Source organism: Protopterus annectens, chromosome 6.part1 (genome assembly GCF_019279795.1).
Source record: "Protopterus annectens isolate FY-2018-M chromosome 6.part1, PAN1.0, whole genome shotgun sequence".
Taxonomy (NCBI): domain Eukaryota; kingdom Metazoa; phylum Chordata; order Ceratodontiformes; family Protopteridae; genus Protopterus; species Protopterus annectens.
The window spans coordinates 250004475-250026761 of record NC_056738.1 but is presented as its reverse complement, the minus strand read 5'-3'; the positions used below and the strand labels follow the sequence as shown (position 1 = coordinate 250026761).

The 22287-nt window shown below is 43.0% G+C and overlaps 1 protein-coding gene across 3 annotated transcripts in view; it reads left to right on the top strand.

Moving 5' to 3' along the window:
* LOC122805489 (phosphomethylethanolamine N-methyltransferase-like) overlaps positions 1 to 22287 on the top strand; it is a 465550-nt gene that overhangs the window by 377926 nt on the left and 65337 nt on the right. For all 3 annotated transcript variants that reach the window (XM_044075678.1, XM_044075676.1, XM_044075677.1), the window contains exon 11: positions 15607 to 15723. In XM_044075678.1, the coding sequence (XP_043931613.1) occupies positions 15607 to 15723 (117 nt within the window). The remainder of the gene's footprint in view (positions 1 to 15606; positions 15724 to 22287) is intronic.

Genomic DNA, 22287 nt, shown 5'->3' with positions numbered 1-22287 from the left:
CCTCTATGCAGGCAAGCAATGACCTTGTGGAACACAGCACTGGCTTACCAAGTTCAATTACAAGCTCAATTCCGCCAGGAAAAAAGAACACATTGGCAGACGACCTAAGCAGAAACATCATGGATCCCCACGAGGGGAAACTGGATCCACAAGTATTTGCAATGATAACTCAAAAATGGGGGCTCCCAGACATAGACCTGTTTGCCAGCCCCCAAAACTATCAACTAACAAAATTTTGCACAAGGACTTTTCACCATCAAGCTTGGAAAGTGGACGCACTCTCATTCAGTTGGAAAATGCTGACAGTATATGCCTTTCCTCCATTACCCCTTCTCACAAAGGTGCTTCTGAAAGTCAGGATGGAGAGACCCTGAATGATACTCATTGCCCCAGACTGGCCACGCCAGCACTGGTATCCACTATTAAGGAATATGGCCCAGGGCCCACCATGGATTCTACCACAAATTACCCATCTGCTCACACAGCAAGACAATCAGATTCTAGACAGCCAGCTCAAAACCTTAAACTTGGCTGCATGGCAAATCACCTAAGCAACCAGCCAGCTCCTCTCTCACAAGCTGTTATAGATGTTATTCTGGAGGCCAGGAGGCCCAGCACCAGGAAAGCTTACGCAGAAAAATGGAAAAGGTTTTGCGCCTGGAACCAAGCTAAAGGCCATAATACCCTTCAGCCTGACATACCTCAGATTCTGCAATATTTAACTGAGATGTTACACAAAGGGCTTTCTTTTTTCATATATTAAAATCCACGCCTCAGCTATTTCAGCTCACTACATCACAGATCCTCCCTTATTTTCACATCCACTCCTAAGGCAGTTTCTCAGAGGGGCCAAAAACATTAGGGCTCCCAGGAGAGCACCAACACCTACTTGGGACCTCAACTTTGTCCTAGAAAAACTTACGCTACCTCCTTTTGAGCCAGCTTTCTCAGCTGACTTAAAGTTTATATCATGGAAGACTGCCCTGCTGCTAGCAATTACTTCAGCGAGAAGAGATTCAGAGCTTCAGGCACTAATGGCAGTAGAGCCTTTCCTCATTTTTCATCGACAGAGTTTCTCTATGAACTAACCCCTCCTTTATGCCTAAGGTGGTATCCAGTGTGGCTCTACATCAAACCATCCATTTACCCACCTTATTTCCAAATCCACAGAACAAAGGAGAAAGACTCCTACGTTCCTTGGACATTCACAGGCAGCTACGTTACTACTTGGATAAAACTAAGGTTTTCAGAAAATCTGACTAGCTTTTTGTATCCTATGCTACAGCATCACAAGGAAAGGCTATCTCAAAACAGACCATTTCCAAATGGATAGGACATTGCATACGTTATTGCTACACCCACCGTGGAAAACCAGTTCCTGCTAGCATAAGGCCCCACTCTACCGGGGCAGCAGCTACATCTACAGACTTCCTCAGGGGGGTGCCAACCAAGGATATTCTGGAAGCTGCAACTTGGAGTTCAGTACACACCTTCACCAAACGTTACCACTTACCACTTTACTCTAAGACTAGAGCTGGCTTCGCCACTGCAGTTTTGCAGGGCCTTCTAGCCTCCTCTAACCCTGTTTGACTCCACCCCCCATCCTTAGCTTTGGGATTCTACCCAAGTGTGATGACTGCAGCAGGGTAACACGATGAACATAGTACAGTTTTGTACCTACCATAAATGTAGATGTTCGAGTGTATACCCTGCTGCAGTCCAGGTTACCCTCCCTCCGTCCCCTCTGACCTAACTAAGACCTTTCTATACCTTAAAATCTGTTACAACCTTTGTGGTGTATTTGCTTATAGCTGAGGGATTTTTTGTTTAACCACCATTTGGGGGGGGGGGCACCTGATATCTGGGGCAAGAAAAACTGAAGAAAATGGCGTTAGATGCCTCTCATATACCCCTGGCGCACTGACGTCAGGGAAGAAGCGACAGCAACCGACGCCGGACCAAGACTTTGGAATTCGGGCCGACTGCGGGACCGCCTGACAGCAGGATAACCCCAAGTGTGATGACTGCAGCAGGGTATACACTCGAACATCTACATTTATGGTAAGTACAAAACTGTACTTTTTCTTCCCCAACCATTCCAACAATTTAGAGTACATGCTGCACAAACTTGATGTTCACAGACAGCTGAGATTTTATTTGGATAGAACAAAAGATTTCAGGAAATCTGATCAGCTTTTTGTTTTATTCTCATATTCCAGGAAGGTATGCCAGTGGCTGAAATTAAATGGTTATCTGATTGTATCACTTTACTTATTCAGCTGCCAATATGCCCTTGCAACATAAAATTAAAGCTCACTCAACCAGAACCATTTCTACATCATCTGCCTTTTCTGCCAGACTTCCTATTGATAACATTTGTGCAGCAGCCACATAGTCAAAACTTCATACCTTTATCACTCATTACAAAGTTGACAGGGCCTCCTTTGGATCCACGGTCATGAGAAATATACTCCCGTGAGACACCTGAGGTTGATGGTGCTTGGGATGCTACCCATCAGTAAAGAATGAACGGCGAGTTAGAACAACTTCACATAAAGAAGTTATGTACTTAGCATAACGTTCCATGTGAGTTGTTCATCTCGCCTTCGTTCTTAACGTCCCTCCCTCCTCCCACCTTCTGGGCTTTCAGAAGACCGAGATGCTAGATCCTTTCTGGTCACTCAACCCTTCTATACTTTCTCTCTTATGGAGTTATAGAATAACATATGGTATTATTTTACACAGCAAATAAGATCTGAGGTAACTGAGGGTGCATCATATGATAGGGACTTGGCCTCGAGCTACTTGAAATCCCCGAGCTTTGCAGTAGGTGCCGACTCGGAGCCGAGGGAACGGCTCCGAACCCATCAGTAAAGAATGAAGGCGAGATGAACAACTCACGCGGAACGTTATGGTAAGTACATAACTTCTTTTTATGCTCTTTCTGCAATCCTGAATGCGCCTTGTAAACAACTATCTGAATGTGCTTTATGTGGTTTTAGTTCTTTGTCCTCCTGAACTTCTATGCAGTATACATGTTCACAACATTTTTCACGTTCAATACCTATTAATAAGAGTTTCTTTTGTTGTGCAAATTCTTTTGTGCAATTGTAAGTACTGATATATATATAGGCAGTTGTTCTCCTCTTTCACAGTATCATAGCTCTTATTCCATTTTGACTGGTATCTACTTGCAACAAAAATGGGTTAATTATGTCACAGTATTTTAGCTTCATCATGCTCACAGCTCCATTTCCAGGAAACCTCACATTCTGTTTGCAATTTCATCTTCAGGAAAGTTATTTTGAAACTATGACCACTGTATTTTAATGGACTGTCTCTAGACCATAACGTACTTTTAAACAGAGCACTCATTTTGTCTGTAAGTTTAAAAGTAGTGTTAGCTAACTGACAACCTATTTTCTGTGGAGAAATTGTGCTTCTTGTTCATTGGTGGGGCTGGCACAGTGTTTGAAAGTGGTGTTACTGTGCTTTTATGTAAAAAAAGCAACTTTTGTAGACTGGTAGTTTTACTGGCATGTGCTACTTGTTTCCCTGGGAAAGAGATACCATTTTTGTCTTGACCTTGAAACAGACTACTGATCTCACAGTCGGTCCTTCTTCCAGCCACAAAAAGAAATGGAAAAATTAAGTAAACAGCATTTGCCACCACAGCAGACTAGCAATTTGCCTCAATTGTAGGTGTGGGACTCTGCTGTGGCCATTTGTTGTACCTCATACCACCTATCTTTTACTCTGGATTCCACTTACAGCCACTATGGGCCAGGGGCTAGCCACGTCCACTGCAGCTGTTACAGTGCCCTCCGTAGGCAAGGGAGAACCACTTTTATTGGTCCAGGGAGAGGGAAAAGGGACGGTTTCCCAGTTGTGCCAGAATGCTGTCCTCATCCCTGGGGAAGTAGCTGTTGCCATTAGTAACATGGTTGCTCCCATTTTTTCTTGTCAGAAAGAAAGAAAACCAAGCATGTATCTACTCCTCCTGAAATTTCTTTGGACAGGAGTAGTTTACTGAGAGTGGCTCAGGGTTTAAATCAGGCTATGGATCTTTCTTGTAAAGTGGTTTCTGGTTAAAAAAAAAAAAGAGTGAGATCCCTCTTTTCCTGAAGAGATTCATTGTGAATCTGAACAAGAAGATGCAGGGACAGATTCATTTTTTTCCCAAAGATTTCTCATACAGACTCTGAGGAGAGCCCAGTTTCTGATTCTGTCTATGGGGATTTATTTTCTTTGAGATTATTGCTTGAATGTGCCAGTGTTTTCAGTGGGAGAATACTGAGGTTTCTGAATCCCTCAGAAAATACTATGAACTATTAGAGAAGGATTTTCCAGAACCTACATCTATTCCTCCTATTCTGTCAGCTTTAGAGGATATGTGCGTTATTGCCTGCAATTTCTCTGTTAGTCAGCTAGCTGCCCCTAAAAGGGCATCTAGGATGTATGAAATTCCTCGGTCTTTTACATTTTTATACACTATTCTCAAATCTAATCCAACAGCTTTAATTGATACCAGTGCTGCTAAGTACTTAGTTAATTCCAATCCTACACTTTATGATAAGGATTGGAAAATTATTGAAAGTTATGGAAAAAAATGTATACTTCTTCAACTTTGGTTTTCAGAATTTTGAATTGTCTGGTTCATATATTAAAGTTTGTTCTAACCAATTATGCAAGTGTGAGGAATGTATTATTTGCAGTTTTCTTCTTGTGAGAACATATATCCTTTGAATAACTTGGTTTCATCTTTTGCACCAGTCACTACTCATTGTTTGCAGTGTGTGTATGACTGTTCCTTCCACTGCCATCTGTAACCTTGAAGAATGATTTTCAGAACCCATTTATCTGAAACTATCTAAGACTAATATCCAGGGCACTTCTGAAGATTCAGAAGGAATCCCTCAAGATCATTGTGGTGACTCCTTTCTGGCCAAGGCAACTGTGGTAATTCCTTCTTTTGGAAATGCCCAGGGGCAATTACCACAAGCTTTCTAATAGGTTGGATCTTCTCAACACAAGAACAGTGGTGTTTGATGAACTCCCAACATCGATCATTTCAGTTGGCTGCCTGGATGATAAGGTCTTAATTCGTTTTATGTACCTGTTTACTGAGGATGTGCAGCAGGTACTAATGGAGGCAAGAAAGCCTGTTATTACAAAATCATATATTACCAAATGGAAAAGGTTTATTTGGTGCCAACATAAAGCCAGCACCCATTCAGATCTAGTTGTTCTCTGGTCTCACAAAATTTGTGTGAGTTACTGTCCTATGGCCTTTCCTATTCCTTTATCAAGGTTCATTTATCAGCCATTTCAGAATGCGTGCCCATAGATCCTCCTCTTTCAAGGCAGTTTCATGTCAGAATGTTCTTCAAATGGGGTTTTCTATGAGAGGCTGGCACGCAAACCCGTGACCCCTCCTTGAGTTCTTAAATTTTTATTAGAGGGGCTAACATGTTCTCCATCTGAACCAGCTATTCTGGCCGACCTGAGGTTCTTAACATGGAAAACAGATGTTCTTCATCTCACATTGCTGCAGTCATAACCTGTGGGTAGTCCGCTGTCCTCGGTCGGCCCGAATACCAAAGTATTAGGCTGGCGTCGGTCATGGTCGCTTAGATCTGACGTCAGTACGCCTTGGTACTAAAGCGCATGACCGACATCATATCCCCAGTCTTTCTTGCCGCATGGTCCGAAGCAGAAGCAGCGTTTGCAAGTGCCGTTCGGCGTCCTGAAATTTTCGTATTCTAAGTTTCAGACCGAAAACCAAGTTGGGCTAAGTACCCCGTTGGGGAATATTTTTGTCTTTTCTTGCCTCAGTTAAATCCGGATGTCAGAAAAAGTGAATAATTGTATTTCTTGTGGGAAACAGATACCTCATAGGGATTACCACTCTCTCTGTATTCCTTGCTTGGGGCCTGAGCACGACGTAGTCGGGTGTCGCTTTTGTGCTAAATTTAATAAGTGCACCATTAAACGTAGGTTAGATTGTGCTAGGCTTGTCTTGATGGCGGTGTAATTACAATATGCAGTCGGATCCTCCGACGCCCGCTACCGTTAAGAAGCGTAAGGAGAAATCGTTAAAGTCCAAGCAGGATGAGTCGTCCGTTCCGGACGCCGGTTCATTAGAAACCACGGTGGAATCTGTGGATCCAGCCGAGGTTTCAGTTGAGTCTCAGGGGGAACCTTTAATTTTGCAGGATGTGGCCTCTCAGGAGTCGGGTCAGGCTGAGGGGGCCTCTCAGATTACTGTAATCCCTTCTTTACATAAGGTGGTTAAGCCTTCTCCCTCTGTCTCTAAGGTACCTTCCAAGGCCAGGCCTGGTTTGTCTTCCTCTGGCATCAGTCCTAGTTCTGCAGGTTCTGTACCTAAAAAACACATGCTTAAAATGGCAGAAGATTTGATTTCCTTGATCAGAGGTTCTATGCCCCCTCCAGATAAGAGGCCTAGGGTGGAGCCAGAGGTGGAAGGATTGGAACATTCTTCAGATTACTCAGAGTCTTCGGCTGAAGACATTCAGGATTTTCCCCCTTATTCTGATTCAGACGCAGAGGATTCTAGTCCTTCTGCTTCCCCTCCAGAGGATTTTTCTTTTTCAGAAACCCTGCATTCTATGAGGGAACATTTTAAATGGGAAGGTCAGGATTTCTCAGATTCCCGAAAGAGGCTTAGGGAATTCTTATTTTTGCCACAGCATAGGCCCTTGGCTATACCTCCTGTTTTGGATGTTGTTCAGGATGTTTTCTCTGAGCCTTCCCTTAATCCAGACTCTTTGCCTCCTGCCCCAGTTAAGCCAGACAGGTATTACAGAGTGCCTGAGACTCATAAATATTTGTGTAAGAGCCCTAGGGCTGACCCAGAAACTATTAGCCAGGGACCTAAGGGTGTCAGGGCTTCTGTTGTAAAGAATCCAGTTCCTATGGATAAAGACTCTAGAGCTTTGGATAGGTGGGGTAAAAAAGTGTATACCTCTTGCAATGAGGGCTTTGAATTGCCAGTTTCATATGCTGAAGTACCAGAATTTTCTCCTTAGTCAGTTGAAATCTAAGGTAGATGCTTTAGCAGAGGGCATAGAGTGTAAGGAATTACAGGATTTGGTTCATGCCTCTGATCAGGTGGGTAAGCATTCTTTGCAGTGTGGTTTTGATGCTTTACAGGCCTCTTCCAGGGTGGCTGCCACTGGATCAGTTATTCGTAGGCACGCTTGGCTTAAGGATCAGAACTTGTCAGAGCATGTTAAAGCTTGAATTTTGGATGCTCCCCTTCAGTCTGAAGTTTTGTTTGGTTCACCTGTGGAGTCAGTCTTGAAGAAAATGGAAGATAAAGCTAAGTCTATGCAGACTGTTAAGGATTTTTTGCAGGTGCAGCCCCCTAAGTTTAGCAGAAATTGGCCTACTAAGGGATGGGCTTACCCTTCTTCTGATTTACAGTCTAGGGGTAGATCTAGACGTGGTAGGGGCAGAGCTCATGCACAGGGTTCTTTTAGGCCTAGGACGTGGAGTTCCCCTGCACAGTCTACAGGTGAGGGCAGGGGCCAGTCCTTTCGTAAACAGACCCAATGACCTGCATCTTCAGCTGCCCGATCCTTCCTGTCTGGCAGCTCCTCTGGGAGGAAAGTTGGCACTTTTCAGGCAAAATTGGCTTTTAGTCACCCAGGACAAATGGGTGTTGGACATTATAAACCGAGGCTACAAGTTTTATTTCCACACATTGCCCCCTTTCAAAGGCATGCCAGACGTTCCTCCTCAGCAAAAGGTGGAGGCTCTCAAACAGATTTCTTTACTTCTACAAATGGGGGCTATCCAGCAGGTCCCTCCGTCAGAAGTGGGCCTAGGATTTTATTCTCGCCTGTTTCTTGTACCAAAGAAAGGTAACACTTGGAGGCCAATTCTGGATTTGTCTATTCTCAACACATACCTGGACATTCCAAAATTCAAAATGTTGACTTTGCAACAACTTCTGCCTCTGCTAGGCAAAGATCACTGGATGGTAACTCTGGATCTCAAGGAGGCTTATCTTCATATTCCTATCAGGCCCAGCTGCAGGAGATTCCTGCGTTTTCGGGCTGGGACTTTACATTGTCAGTTCTCTGCATTGCCCTTTGGCTTATCTACTGCACCCAGGGTGTTCACAAAAGTTCTGGCTCCAGTGATAGCCTTCTTAAGGTTAAGAGGAATACAAATTTATCCTTATTTGGACGATTGCCTGATTCTTGCTCAAGACAAAGACAAGCTACTTCACCATCTTCAGTATGTTATGGCAGTGTTAAGGTGCCTAGGGTATTCTGTGAACGAAATAAAGTCCAGTCTAGTACCCTCTCAGGACATGTGCTTTCTGGGTGTGAGACTGAATACAGCCTCTCAGATGGCGTTGTTGACCCCGGACAAGCAAAGAAATCTTACCCTTTACTTCCAACAATTGTCTCTCCTGTCCAGGCTGACTGCAAGGACAGTCCTTCAAGCCTTGGGGTTCATGGCATCTTGTATTCTGGTGCTTCCCAATGCCAAACTGCATATGAGGAAGCTACAATGGTATCTCAAAAGTGTATGGACTCAACACTGCCACGATTTGGACACTGTCATTCAGATAATACCTTGCATTCAAAAGGAATTTTTGTGGTGGGCTCAGGAATGTCACCTAAACAAGGGACTCTCTGTGACCCGACCAGAGGCGAGTCAGATCTTAGCGACAGATGCCTCAGACAAGGCTTGGGGAGCACACCTCAATGGAAAATGGGTTCAAGACACGTGGCCTGCCAGACTTCAACATTTGCATATCAACATGAAGGAGATGTTAGCAGTCCAATTTGCATTGATGGCTTTCAAGGATCTACTTGAACCAGGACACGTGTTGATTCAAACAGACAACACAACTGTCATGTGGTACATCAACAAGCAAGGGGGAACCCATTCGTACCCTCTTTGCAGACAAGCTATGATTTTGTGGGAGACTGCTGTCAGTTTGCACCTCACTCTTCAGGCAAGGTTTCTGCCAGGAGCACAGAACTCCTTAGCGGATGTTTTGAGCAGACAGATGGTGGATCCCCACGAGTGGAAATTGGATCCTCATGTCTTTCAACAGTTGACAGTGCTTTGGGGGACTCCAGACGTAGATCTGTTCGCTTCTCCACTAAATTTCCAGCTGCCAAAGTTTTGCACAAAGCTGTTTCATCCAAAAGCTTGGAAAGTGGATGCTCTATCATTCAGTTGGAACAATCTTCACGTCTGTGCTTTTCCTCCTCTGCCTCTCCTTCCCAAGGTGCTCTTGAAGGTCAGACAGGACAAGCCCTCCATGATTCTAATAGCTCCAGATTGGCCACATCAGCACTGGTACCCTCTGCTGAGGAGTTTAGTACGGGAGCCTCCTTGGCCTTTGCCATCAATTCCACACCTTTTGTCCCAGGCAGGCAATCATTTCCTCAATGTCAGGATACAGTCCCTGCATCTGACAGCCTGGCATATTCTGTTCTAGAACCTGGAGGGTCGCAGCTTCCTCAACAAGTTTTGGATGTTATTTTGGAGGCCAGACGGCCTAGTACAAGGAAAGTTTATGCTGATAAATGGAGGAGATTTTTCTTTGGAGCCAAGCAAAGAGCTTTGATGTTTCAGTGCCTAATTTGAGTGTTTCTCTTCAGTATCTTACAGAATTACTAGACAAAGGTTTGTCTTTCTCCTCTGTAAAAGTTCATGCTGCAGCCATTTCTGCTCACTATGATTGTGACCCACCATTATTCTCTCATCCTTTGTTTAAGCAATTTCTTAGAGGGGCAAAGAACATAAGACCCCCACGTAGAGCTCCTACTCCTTCCTGGGATCTCAATTTTGTGTTGGAAAAACTCACTTTACCTCCTTTTGAACCTGCAGCTACATCTGAGTTGAAGTTTTTGTCTTGGAAGACTGCTTTTTTGTTGGCCATTACATCTGCTAGACGGGTATCTGAATTACAGGCTCTAATGGCAGTTGAGCCCTTCCTGATTTTTCATAAGGATAGGGTATCCCTATGTACTAACCCTACTTTTATGCCTAAAGTTGTTTCAAATGTGGCCTTGAACCAATCTATTCATTTGCCTACATTTTATGCTGATCCCCAAAATAAAGGGGAAAAAATTTTGCATTCTTTGGATATTCACAGGCAGTTGCGTTATTATTTGAGCAGAACTAAAGGCTTCAGACAGTCTCAACAGTTGTTTGTTTCTTTTGCTTTGGGTTCTCAGGGGAAACCTGTTTCTAAACAAACTATTTCTAAGTGGATTGGCCATTGTATTGCTTTTTGTTATTCTCATCATGGTAAGGAGATTCCGGCTGGAATCAGACCTCATTCCACTAGGGCTACTGCCACTTCTACTGCTTTTTTAAGGGGTGTAGCTACTAAAGATATTTTGGAGGCAGCTACTTGGAGTTCAGTGCACATTTTCTCTAAACATTACCATCTCCCTCTTTACTCCAAATCTAGGGCTGGGTTTGCCACTGCAGTTTTACAGGGCATGTTGGCAGCTCCCAATGCTTTATAATTTTGCCATCCTCCCTTTACCTTTGCTTTGGGATTCTACCCACAGGTTATGACTGCAGCAATGTGAGATGAAGAACATAGTACAGTTTTGTACCTACCATAAATGTAGATGTTCGAAGATCCACATTGCTGCAGTCCAATTTACCCTCCCTCCTTCCCCACTGTAGTTTGGGGTGGTTGTGTGTTTTGGGTTGTAAATATTGTTTGTATATGGGTGGTTGGATGTTTCTCTGTTTTTTGGCTATGTCCTTTCTTTTTAGGGCCTTCTGACATCTGGGGCAAGAAAGACTGGGGATATGACGTCGGTCATGCGCTTTAGTACCAAGGCGTACTGACGTCAGATCTAAGCGACCATGACCGACGCCAGCCTAATACTTTGGTATTCGGGCCGACCAAGGACAGTGGACTACCCACAGGTTATGACTGCAGCAATGTGGATCTTCGAACATCTACATTTATGGTAGGTACAAAACTGTACTTTTTACTGATTGCCCTGACCTATGCAAGAATAGTATCTTGAGTTGCAAGCTCTTGTGGTGAGTCAACCCTACCTCATTTTCCATAGGAAGAGTATTTCTTTCATAACTAATCCTTCTTTTATGCCTAAAGTGGTGTCCAAGTTTACTTTAAGCCAAACTATTTGTCTCCCCATTTTATTTACTGAATCTAAAAATGAGGGATAAAGGATACTGCATACCGTGGATGTCCACAGACAAATCAGGTACTATCTTGACAGAACTATATCTCTCAGATCTTCGGATCAGTTGTTTGCTTCTTGTAAAATTAAGAATGGTCAACCTGTGTCAAAACAGCCTGTTTCCAAACCGTTGTCTAAAGCCGTTGACTTTTGTTGTATTCTCCATAACAAATCTGTTCCAGGCAGGGTCAAGTCCTTCTCTGCCAGGGCCTAGGCTGCATCCGTGGCTTTTTGGAAAGGGTTATAATCTGGAAATATTCTAGAAACTGCTACTTAATCATGTGTACATACTTTTTCAATGCAGTATAAGTTTGATTCCTTTTCTAGGTTGAGGTCAGGACCATTCTCCAGGGATTCCTGCACTTTTCTCTTTCCACCTCCCAAATGTCAGTTAGTGATGGTAATCTAGCTATAGCTAAGGCTGCTGCAGCAGTGATCAATATGAAGAACATAGAACAGTTGAGTAAGCTGAACTTAACATAACAGTAGAGGTTTGAATGATCACTGCTGCAGAAGCCACTCCCTCCCTTCATCCCCCTTGTGTTTTTGGTGTCTTTTTTTATGTCAGTGTGTACATATTTGTTTTGTTTTTCCTAGCGTATTCCTTTTAGGGCTCAACCCGTTTGAAGTCATTAAAAATTGTGTTGAAAGGGGTAAGCTGATCCAGGGAATCACTAAACTTTTTCAGTCCCCCTCTTTTACAAATTTGCCAAGGGTTTTTCCATCTCCTCATACAGTTTTAGCAAAAAAAAAAAAAAAACAGAATAAACAATCTCAGCAAAACACAAGTAAACACATGTTTAAGAAGAAATATCAGTTGAATTCCAGAAAGAAGTCTCGAACCTCCCAAAACCAAGGACAGTCCAATAAGTCTAAGTGACTATTCAAGACACCTTGCAACCCCCCCCCCCCCACCCTGGCCCCTTTTTCTTCCAGAAAGTCTGAATCTCCATTTTTCTTTGCCAACAGATACTTTCAGACAAATGGGTTCTGAAAATCATTCACCAAGGCTACAGATGGCAATGGGAGAAAATTCCTTCTTTTCTGGGGTCTTTCTGCATTCTCCAGATCAGACTCTTATTTTTCCATCCGTTCTTAATCACACGCTGTCCCAAGAAGTGATAGAAACGGTTCTTCCTTCCCAGGTGGGGAAGGGTTTTATTCAGGGATGTTCCTAGTGCCAAAGAAAGAAAATGCTTGGAGACCATTTCTGGATCTTTCTTTCCTAAACCTGTGTGTGAGAGTGCCCAAATCGAAAATTATATAATTTCACAACCTGTTAGCTCTTCTTCCTCTTGCAAGTGTCCTGGTAACACTAGACTGAAAAGATGCTTAGCATCATATCCCTATTCATCCCGACTTCACATGTTTCTTAATGTGATCCAGACACACAAACCCTTATCAGTTCTCTGCCTTACCATTTGGACTATCTTCCGTACCAAGAGTGTTCATAAAGTGTTTAGCTCTAGTTATAGCTCATTTCAGGGTAGAGGGTATCCATATTTAGACAACTTGCTTATCTCTGCAGCATCTTTTTCAAAGTGTCAGTAAATTCTCTCTTAGGTGAAAGATCTTTTACACAAGCTGGGATTCCAAGAGAATATTCAAAAGTTTTTCTTGACTTCTTCATACAAGATTGTGTTCCTGGGATGTCAGCTAGACACCTCAGTTGAAAGAGCTTTTCTTCCACAGAAAAAAAATATATATATCTAGCTCTGTTTCTAAGATTTTCTACTCAGATGCAAGTCACTGCAAAGGAATACCTCTAGATTTTGTCTCTCATGGCATCCATGATTCTCATGATACCCCTGGCAAGACTCCACTTGAGAAAGACATAGTGATGTCTGAAATCTTTTTAGTCTCAGCACCATCACCCTTTATCTTTTCAAATCTCAGTGCTGGGGTTTGTCAGAAGAGAAATCATTTTGGTGGAGAAAACAGATATCCTTAAATCTAGGTCTTCCCTTCTTCCTCCTTGCTGCAAAGCAATCAGTCACCACATCTGCCATGGATTTTGCTTGAGGTGCAGTTTCAGGAGGGATAAAAGTGTCGGGGGTGTGGGACACCAAGGATAAACAGGTGTACATAAATATCAAGGAGATGCTTGCCCTGATCAAGGCACTCAACTCCCAGAACTGTTTTTGGTCCATGGGACCTCTTCAAGTGGTTACAGATAATACCGCAGTCATGTGGTACATCAACAAGCAAGGAGGAAACAAGTTGCACTCCCTTTGCAAACTAGCCATGTTAGCTTGGGATATAGCTTCACAGCACAGTTTTACTCTACAGGCATCTTCAATTCCATCAGATCACATTGTGTGGTTCAGAAGCTGAGCAGGACCAGGGCAGACCCTCATGAATGGAAACTAGATTGGGAGTCTTCCAAGATTTGATCATTCTGTGCGGAGTTCCTCAAGTAGACAGCTTTGCTTCCTCTTTTAACAGTCAACTGGCAAGATTCTGTTCCAGGACTCAATGAAAGAAGGCCTGGATGACAGATGCCTTTTCTATTTCTGGACAGGATGTTTCTGTATGCTTTTTCACCCTTTCCACAAATATCCAGGGTACTTCTGAAGATTCCAAAGGTATCCCCCAAGATAATTGTGGTGACTCCTTTCTGGTTAGGCAACTGTGGTTCTTCCTTCTTTTGGAAATGGCCAGGAGAAATTACCACAGGCTTCCTCACAGACTGGCTCTTCACCCACAAGAACAAGGGAGTTTGATTAAACCCAACATCAGTTGACTTCAACTGACTGTCTGGATGATAGGGTTTAAATCCTTTTAGTCACTTGTGTACTGAGGATGTGCAGCAGGTACTAATGGGGGCAAGAAAGCCTGCTACTAGAAAATCATATATTTAGGTTTTCTAGTTGGTGCCAACAACATAGCCAGCACCCGTTTAGGGCTAATTGTTCTCTAGTTTTGCAGGATTAGTGTGTTACTCTCCTATGGCCTTTCTTATTCCTCTGTAAAGGTTAATTTATCTGCCATTTCAGCATCCCCACAAATGGATCCTCCTCTTTAAATGCAGTTTCATGTCAGAATGTTTTTGAAAGAGGCTTTCAATAAGAGGCCTCCAAGGAAACTGGTGGTCCTTCCTTGGGATCTTAAATTTGTGTTAGAGAGGCTAACACTTGCTCCATTTAAACTGGCTAACCTGGCTAACTTGCTGATTGCTCTGACTTCTGCAAGAAGGACATCAACATTGTAAACTCTTATGGTGAGTCATCCCTATTTTCCATAGGAAGAGGATTCCTTGCGAACTAATTCTTCTTTTATGCCTAAAGTGGTATCTGAGTTTGCTTTAAGCCAAACTGTCAATCTCCCCATTTTCTTTCCTGAGCCTAAAAATGAGGGAGAAAGGCTACTCCATATGTTGGTTATCCACAGACAACTCTGGTACTATCTTGCCACAACTAAATCTTTCAGATCTTCAGATTAATTGCTCATTTCTTGTGAAAGTAAGAAAAATGGGCAGCCTTGGTCAAAACAAACTATTTAGAAATGGTTCTATAAAGTTTAATGTATGCATCATAATAAAACTATTGTAGGCAGGGTAAAGGCCCACTCTTCCAGGGCCTTGGCTTCATCTATGGCTTTTTGGAAAGGTTTAGATTCTAGAAGTATTCTAGAATCTGCTACTTGGTCCTCTGTATATACTTTTAAAAGCACTAGAGGCTTGATTCCTTCTCTAGGTCCATATCAAGCTTTGCTATAACCATTCTTCAGGGGCTGCTGAATTCTTCTCCTTCTTACTCAGATGTAGGTAGCTGTGGTAGTCTTCCCATATAGCTATGGCTACTGCAGCAGTGATCAATATGATGCATATAGTGCAGTTGTGTAGCTAAACTTACCATAACAGTAGATGTTTGAATGATCACTGTTGCAGTAGGCACTCTCTCCATGTGCCCCCCTTACTTTTGGGTGCTTTTTATGCCAGGGTGTGGATATTTATTGTTTGTTTTTCTTAGCATTGGCCTTTCATAGCTCAGCATCCGTCTGTCTTTTGGCCGGAAAATTCTGAAGAGCTTTCCACCCAAACTTGTCTTTTAGTTAGCTCAACTCGAGCTGCAGGACAACTTTGGCTCGTGGAAGGTGCCATGAAACTTTGGAAGCTGTCTGTCTGCCATATTCTTGGTAGGATATAACCCATATAGCTGCAGCAGTGATCATCTGAATTTCTACTGTTAGGGTAAATTTGCTTTCACAACTGTACTGTCTTGTACTTTTCAGCAAGTACACACTTAAGACTATATTAATTGTGTATGCAGTTCAGATAGATGAGATGTAATTTATTTATTAAAGCTTAAACTTCTTCCTATTTTATTGCATTATGTTAATTAAATGCAGTTGCTGTTTACTACATATTGTTTCCTTTTTTCAGTTCTTACAAAAGGCCAGGTTCGTTAATGTTCGTGCAATGGACCGCACAGCACAGTTCGTGGACATTTTAAAGAAGGAGCTTCAGAAAACTGAAAGTATAAAGGATGAATTTATACAGGTAATGTATAAGTGCATGATTTAAACAACAGCTACCACTAGATTCAGAGCATAAATATCCAAGAATAATCTTAGACCCTTCTTTATCACTAGCAAAACATATAGACAATATCATAAACAGTAACTTAAACCAGCTAAATGTTTGATGTAAGGTCTCGCATCTCCTAACTCTGTTAGCTGTCCACTTGTGTTCAAGTGTGCATAAAATACAAACTGCTATTTAAAAAATCATCTGTTTTTCACTACTAGCCCAACCATAGACACACCACTGCCAACTTTTACAGAAAATTAACTGGCTAACAGTGACCTAAAGAGCAACATTTTTCTTACAAGTATGTAAACTTCTGCAAATGGGTCACTGTCCCCCCATTAATACAAGAATTACAGATAAAACAAATTTAACTACACACTGAGAGAGGTCGAAAATAAGGCCTCTCATGAGACCATGATTTGTAAGTTGGGCCAGTTACCTGGAATCAGGTGCCTGTTGACATCAGACAACAAAGCATTCCAGAAAGATAATTCCAAGTTCTCACTCTATGGGTTTCAGTCACCACATGCTGTTATGTAGTAGGTTAGGGGAAGCATTACAGGGGATAAATTGTCTGAGGTGTCTTACCTCTTGCATAGGCCAGTCTCCATAGCAACATGCTAGAGTTGAGGGCAGTCTTCTTTAATCCCTTAACATTTCTGGACTTCTTTGCCAGTGTGTGATAGCCATCCACTCTGACAGTAATATGATGCTATGGTCTATCAGCATGTGAGGAAATCTCACTTTTACCACCTTCTGAGTAGCTGCAAGGGGTTGAGAATGGCCTGTGTCACCCAACAGCTTTCTTGATAGTTAGTCATACTCCAGGGAAGCTGATTCATTGTGGACATGTTCAGCCATTGTCTGTTGATGCCTCATAAGTGACCCCTCATTTCCTCAGTGGCACAAAAGCTGTTCCTTCAATAGGGCAAGTTTTTCTATGCCCTGTTGCCCTCTCCAACCAGTACCAAATGCAGCAGCTTCTGATATCTCATCCCCTCACTGTGTATATACACAAGGGATGCTCTGGTTTAGAAATGGATTCTGGACTCCTTTACACTTTCTCCAAGTCCTCTGATGACAAGATATATTCTGAAAACAAAGTTATGCAAGTCCAGAGTTGCTCTTGTGCACCCATTTTGGCCTAATTTGGTCTCAACAAGTATGTTTCCCCCACTCATGCCTTATCTTTTGAAGGAACTTCACCTTCTTCAACTTAGGACCTTCTATCCCATCCATCAGGCAAGCCCTATCTGAAATTTCCCTCCCTACATCAAACTGCGTAGTTGCCCCATTTCCACTTATGGCCATTATCCCTTCATTTCCTTTTAGGATAGAGCAGACTATCATTTCTTTGCAGAAGGCTGATGCTTACAAGACCTTCAGAAGTAAGCACCAGCAGAAATGTGTTTCCATTTACAGCTCCAGTGCCTTCTGTATTGGAGTACCATATTCATGTTTCCAACTCTGGACTCAGGAAATAAATGGGCTGTGACAGAGGAAAAAGTTTGTGAAATGTTCATCAGTAAACAAGCACCTTATTGCTAGCAATCTGAAAAAATTGTAAACCCTTTTTGAAAGGTACGTTCCTTCTTAGGCACCATTAGAAGATCCTATTCTACAGTGAGATATTCCCCTGTGGGATCTATTGCTTTTTTCTGGAGAAGCTGACTCCTCGTCCTTTAAATGTGCATCTTCTGTTGAGATGAAATTTCAGTTCTAGAAAGCTCTTCTTTGTGTGCATTACTTCATCTAGAAGAACCTTAGATCTTTAGTCCCTTTCAATAGATTCACCTGAATGGATCTTTCATGAAGATAAAGTATCTTAATGATGTCCTTCCATTTCACTGTTGCAGTATTCATAACATTAGTGATTCTGATCCCATGCCTAGTGCAGCCCAATGTTCAGCCAGTATACCAAAGCCGTAGGTTGCTTTAAGGTACACCATATGTCACACGTATGCTGCTCGCATAGCATAGGGCATAAAGATGACATTCAGACATACCATCATCAGAACGTCTTTGCGCCAGTCCAAACTCCATCTTTTGATCAACAGTCTGAACGCCTGCTTTCCGTTGCTGGTTTCACTGAACCATTGAAGGTAAGTGTCCAGTTGTGGTTTCCTTAATTGTCTTTTTCTTTTTGTTGCCTGTGGGGGTTTCATGTCATCCAAGAAGGGTAAATGCCAGTGTAGGAGACAGATCCACCATAAAGACCCCCACGATCAGTGTTTGTTTTGCCTTGGCACCTTGCATGACCATACGTCTTGTTCCATCTGTCAGACTTTCATTCTTAAAACCTTATGTAGTAGACTTTCTTGTTTGGCACTGTAGCTTAAGATTCAGCATCTTAAACTTCTCGCTAAAGATATGATGGAAGGAGCTTTCCGCCCTGAGGGACAGTAGTCAGGGGAGAAGGCCGAGAAGCCTAGCTGGAATCTTCCTCTGTTCAGCCTCCATCGGTCATCTCTCCTGAGGTGAGTGAATGCCTGGAGGTTCGCCCGGTTTTGTTGTCAGATTCCTGTGCCGTGACCAGGTTGGAGGCTGGTGGGGATCCAACTTTAAGCACATCCAAGGAAACTTTGCAGACATCCATTTCGGACATTTGGGGGAACCATGATTGATTATTTCTGAGGGGCATAGGGCTGTTCCTCAGATTTTAGTCAGAGAAGAAGTCCCTGCTACCGTTATTGAATGCCTTCCTGGGTCTGAGCCTTCCAAGGTTTATAAGGCAGGCATCCCATTGAAGAAAAAACAGAAAACTAAACATATTTCTTCTGCTCTTAAAGATCCACAGAGTGAGTGGCAGGCCTTCTCTCAGGGTTTGTTTAGTGCTTTGATAGCATTGAAACCTCCTCATGGAGTTTCTGTACTAGTTCCCCCCTTGGTCTTCCACTCCCTTTAAAAGATCCAGGGAACAGGATTCCTCTAAGGAGGAGTTGGATTCGGATGAGGAATCCCTCTTCTCAGATTCCTTCTCCTTTGGCCTATGGGTCAGTGGAAGAGGAATCTATCAGTCCTGATACTTCCTTTGACGAGATTTCTTTTAGGACACAGTCTCCAGGATGTTGGAGTTCTTTAAATGGGATTATGTTCAGGTCTCTGAGAGCCATGAGAAGTACTGTGAGTCGCTGCAGATGGAATCTCATAAACCTTCTGCTGTCCCTCCTGTTTCGGCTGCTTTGTTGGATGCCTTTTCTACTGCCTCTAAAGCTCCAGATTCTCATCCCCCTGCTCCCAAGAAACCTGATAGGTTCTATAGAGTGCCTGAGGATTCTAAATTTTTGTACAGGTGTCCTGCTGCTGCCCCCACTTGCTTTCTTCTCCCAAATTACTGCCCACTGATACAGATAGCAGAACCATGGAAAGGCTAGGTAAGAAGGTTTACACCTCGGCTACCTTGGCTTTTAGGTCTGTTAATTGTCAGACCTATATGTCCAGGTATTTGTTAACTCTCCTATCCCAGGCTTGTCAGGTTATATCGGATCTTCCAGACTCTGAGGGTAAAACTTCTGTTCTTTCCCCGTTAGGGACTTCCTCCCAGATGGCTCATCATTCCGTCAAATGTAGTTATGATGCAACAGATGCTTCTTGTAGAGCTGCTGCTTTTAGGTCACTTATGAGGAGATATTCTTGGCTTCAGCTTCAGCCTTTGTCTGATGATATCAAAGCTAAGTTGATGGATGCCCCTCTTGATAATAAACACTTGTTTGATGAAGCAGCTGCTGATATGTTTAAGTCCCTTCAGGATAAGGGAAAAGCTTTGCAGGAGCTTAAATGTGTTTTTTCTCTCCAGTTCCTAAATTTCAGAGAAACTACCCCAATAAGTCAGCTTTTGTTTACAGGCAACCTCGCTCTCTTCCTAATGGCAAAAAGGGTGGCAAGTAGGCTCCTCCTGCTAAGGCTACTCGGACTTCAGGGCCCCAGAAGTCTTCCTTTCCAGATAAACCAGGTGCTGTCTGACTATCTTATTATTCCCAGCTTCTTTCCCCTTTCTCTTCGCCTCTGTCTTTCTCATCTTGTTTGACTACAGTTTACTCAAGATTCTTGGGTTCTGTCCATTATTCGCAAGGGGTATTTCATGGTGTGGAAATCCCTTCCCCTTTTATGGGCATTTCACAGCCCCCTCAGGATCACCTCTCCTTTATCTCAGAGCTGCTTTGGGAACTTTTGATTCAGGGTACTATTCAAGAGGTGCCTGTGTCCCAAAGGAGGAGGGGAATTTTACTCCAGAATGTTTCTAGTACCCAGAAAAGAAAGTACTTGGAGACCAATTCTAGACCTCTCTCATCTAAGTGCTTTTTGAAGGTGCCCTCCTTTTGAATATTGTCACTTTAGACTTTGTTCCCTCTTTTGCTTCCTCAGGCTTATATGATGTATCTGAATTTCAAGGATGCTTATCTCCATATTCTGATCCATCCTCTTTTCAGGAAGTTTTTCCATTTCTCTGTTGCTTCCTGGCATTTTCAGTGCTCTACTTTGCTCTATGGCCTTTCTAATCCCCCAAGGTTATTCACCAAATGCCTCGCTGCTGTGATTGCTCTTTGCAGGATATGGGAGATCCAAGTATTTCCTTACTTGGACAATCTTCTGTTTCAGGAATCCTCTCCAGATATCCTGGTACCAAATTTCCATTTTGCCATTTGTCTTCTTCAGAGCTTGGGGTTTACAATAAACTTAAAACTTTAAAAAATCTTTGCTGACTCTTTCTCAGGACCATGTTTTTTGGGTCACAGGATTCAGACGTTGCCTTTGGTGACATCCCTGCCTCCTCCCAAGGCCTTGACCTTCATCTCCTTCTTTCAAACTCTTCTTCCTCTGGCTTCCTTTTCAGCCACTGAGTTTCTGAGAGCTCTGGGTTTCATGGCATCCACCATCCCCATGCTTCCTCTGCTTCATATGAGGAAATTTCAGTGGTACCTCAAGTCAGTTTGACTAGAGTATGCTCATCCCCTAGAATTTTTAGTTCCTCTTTTACATTATTTCAAGAAGGAACTCCACTGGCGGATCCAGCAGATGTCCCTAAATGTAGAGCTCCCTTTTCATCCCCCTTATCCCTCTCAGGAGCTGTTCACACATGCTTCAAACGTAGAATGGGGAACAGCTTTTGGCTCCCTAAAGGTGCAGGGGGTGTGGTCTCCTCCTCAACTGAAGGAGCTCATCAATGTCAAAGACATGAGAGCCCTTCTGCTGGCTCTTCAGACTTTTCATCCTCTTTTCCCCCCGGGACCTCAAACAGTGTTTATAGACAACACCATAGTGATGTAGTGTATAAAGAAATAGGAGGGAACCAGATCTTATTTTTGCCGGTTGGCACTCCTGGTAATGGGATCTTGCTGTGCAGTATCAAGTGACTCTTCAGGCAGTTTACATTCCATCAGGTCAAAACATTGTGGCAGACACTCTGAGCAGGTCCTTAACTTAGTCCCATGAATGGATGCTTCACAGGGATGTGTTTTTGGACGTTGTTCACCAGTGGGGTACTCCTGAAATAGATCTATTTGCCTTCCCTCTGAACAGACAGCTTTCTCTGTTTTGTGCCAGAATCCCAAGTCCTCTGGTGTGGAAGGTGAACACCCTCTCTTTTTCTTGGAAAGGGAAAGTCCTGTACACAATTCAACAGGATGCCCCCAAAATCTTGTTGGTGACTCCCTTTTGTCCAAAACAGCATTGGCTCCCTCTTCTTCTGCATTTAGCCAAGGGCATTCATCATTAGTTACCTCACAGGGTGGACTGTTCACACAAGACTAGGGATTTCTCACCCATCTCCACTTGTCCAGTCTTCAACTGACTCTGTCGGTGATAGGATTTTGATTCTACATCAACACTTTTTTTTCTGACGACATGCTTAGGGTCCTGCAGGAAGCCAGGAAACACAATACTTAGTAGGAAATCCTACTTATCCAAATGGAAGAGGGTTTGTGTTTGTTGCCGTTCTTGTAACCTGGATTCATTTTCTGTGGATGTTCCTTTGGTTCTGTCTTATCTGTGTGAATTACTGAATGCTGGGTTGGCTTATTTTTCTGTTAAGGTCCACTTATCAGCTATCTCAGCTTGTCTGCCTTTATCTCATCTTTTAGTTTCTAGATTTGAAGCTAAACAATTCCTCAAAGGCATCCTTCATGTTAGGCCTCCCAGGAAGCCTGTTCCTCCATTCTGGCATCTTAATTTTATTTTGGAGAAATTGACTGTGGCTCCATTTGAGCCTGTAGCTTCAGCTTTATTTCAACATTGCTGTTGGAAGACTGTTCTTTTGTTAGCCCTTACTTCTGCCAGACCAGTGTCTGAGCTTCAAGCCCTTATGGCTTGTCCTCCTTTTTTTGTGTGTCATAAAGACAGAGTGTCCTTGCATACTAATCCATCTTTTATGCCCAAGGTGTCCTTAATCAGTCTACTCATTTGCCCACTTTTTTCCCTTCTCCACCATCTGCCAATGAGAAGGTCCTGCACAATTTGGGTGTGCATAGACAACTTAGATTTTATTTAGATAAGACTAAGACTATTAGGAAATGTGATTAGCTCTTTGTTTCCTTT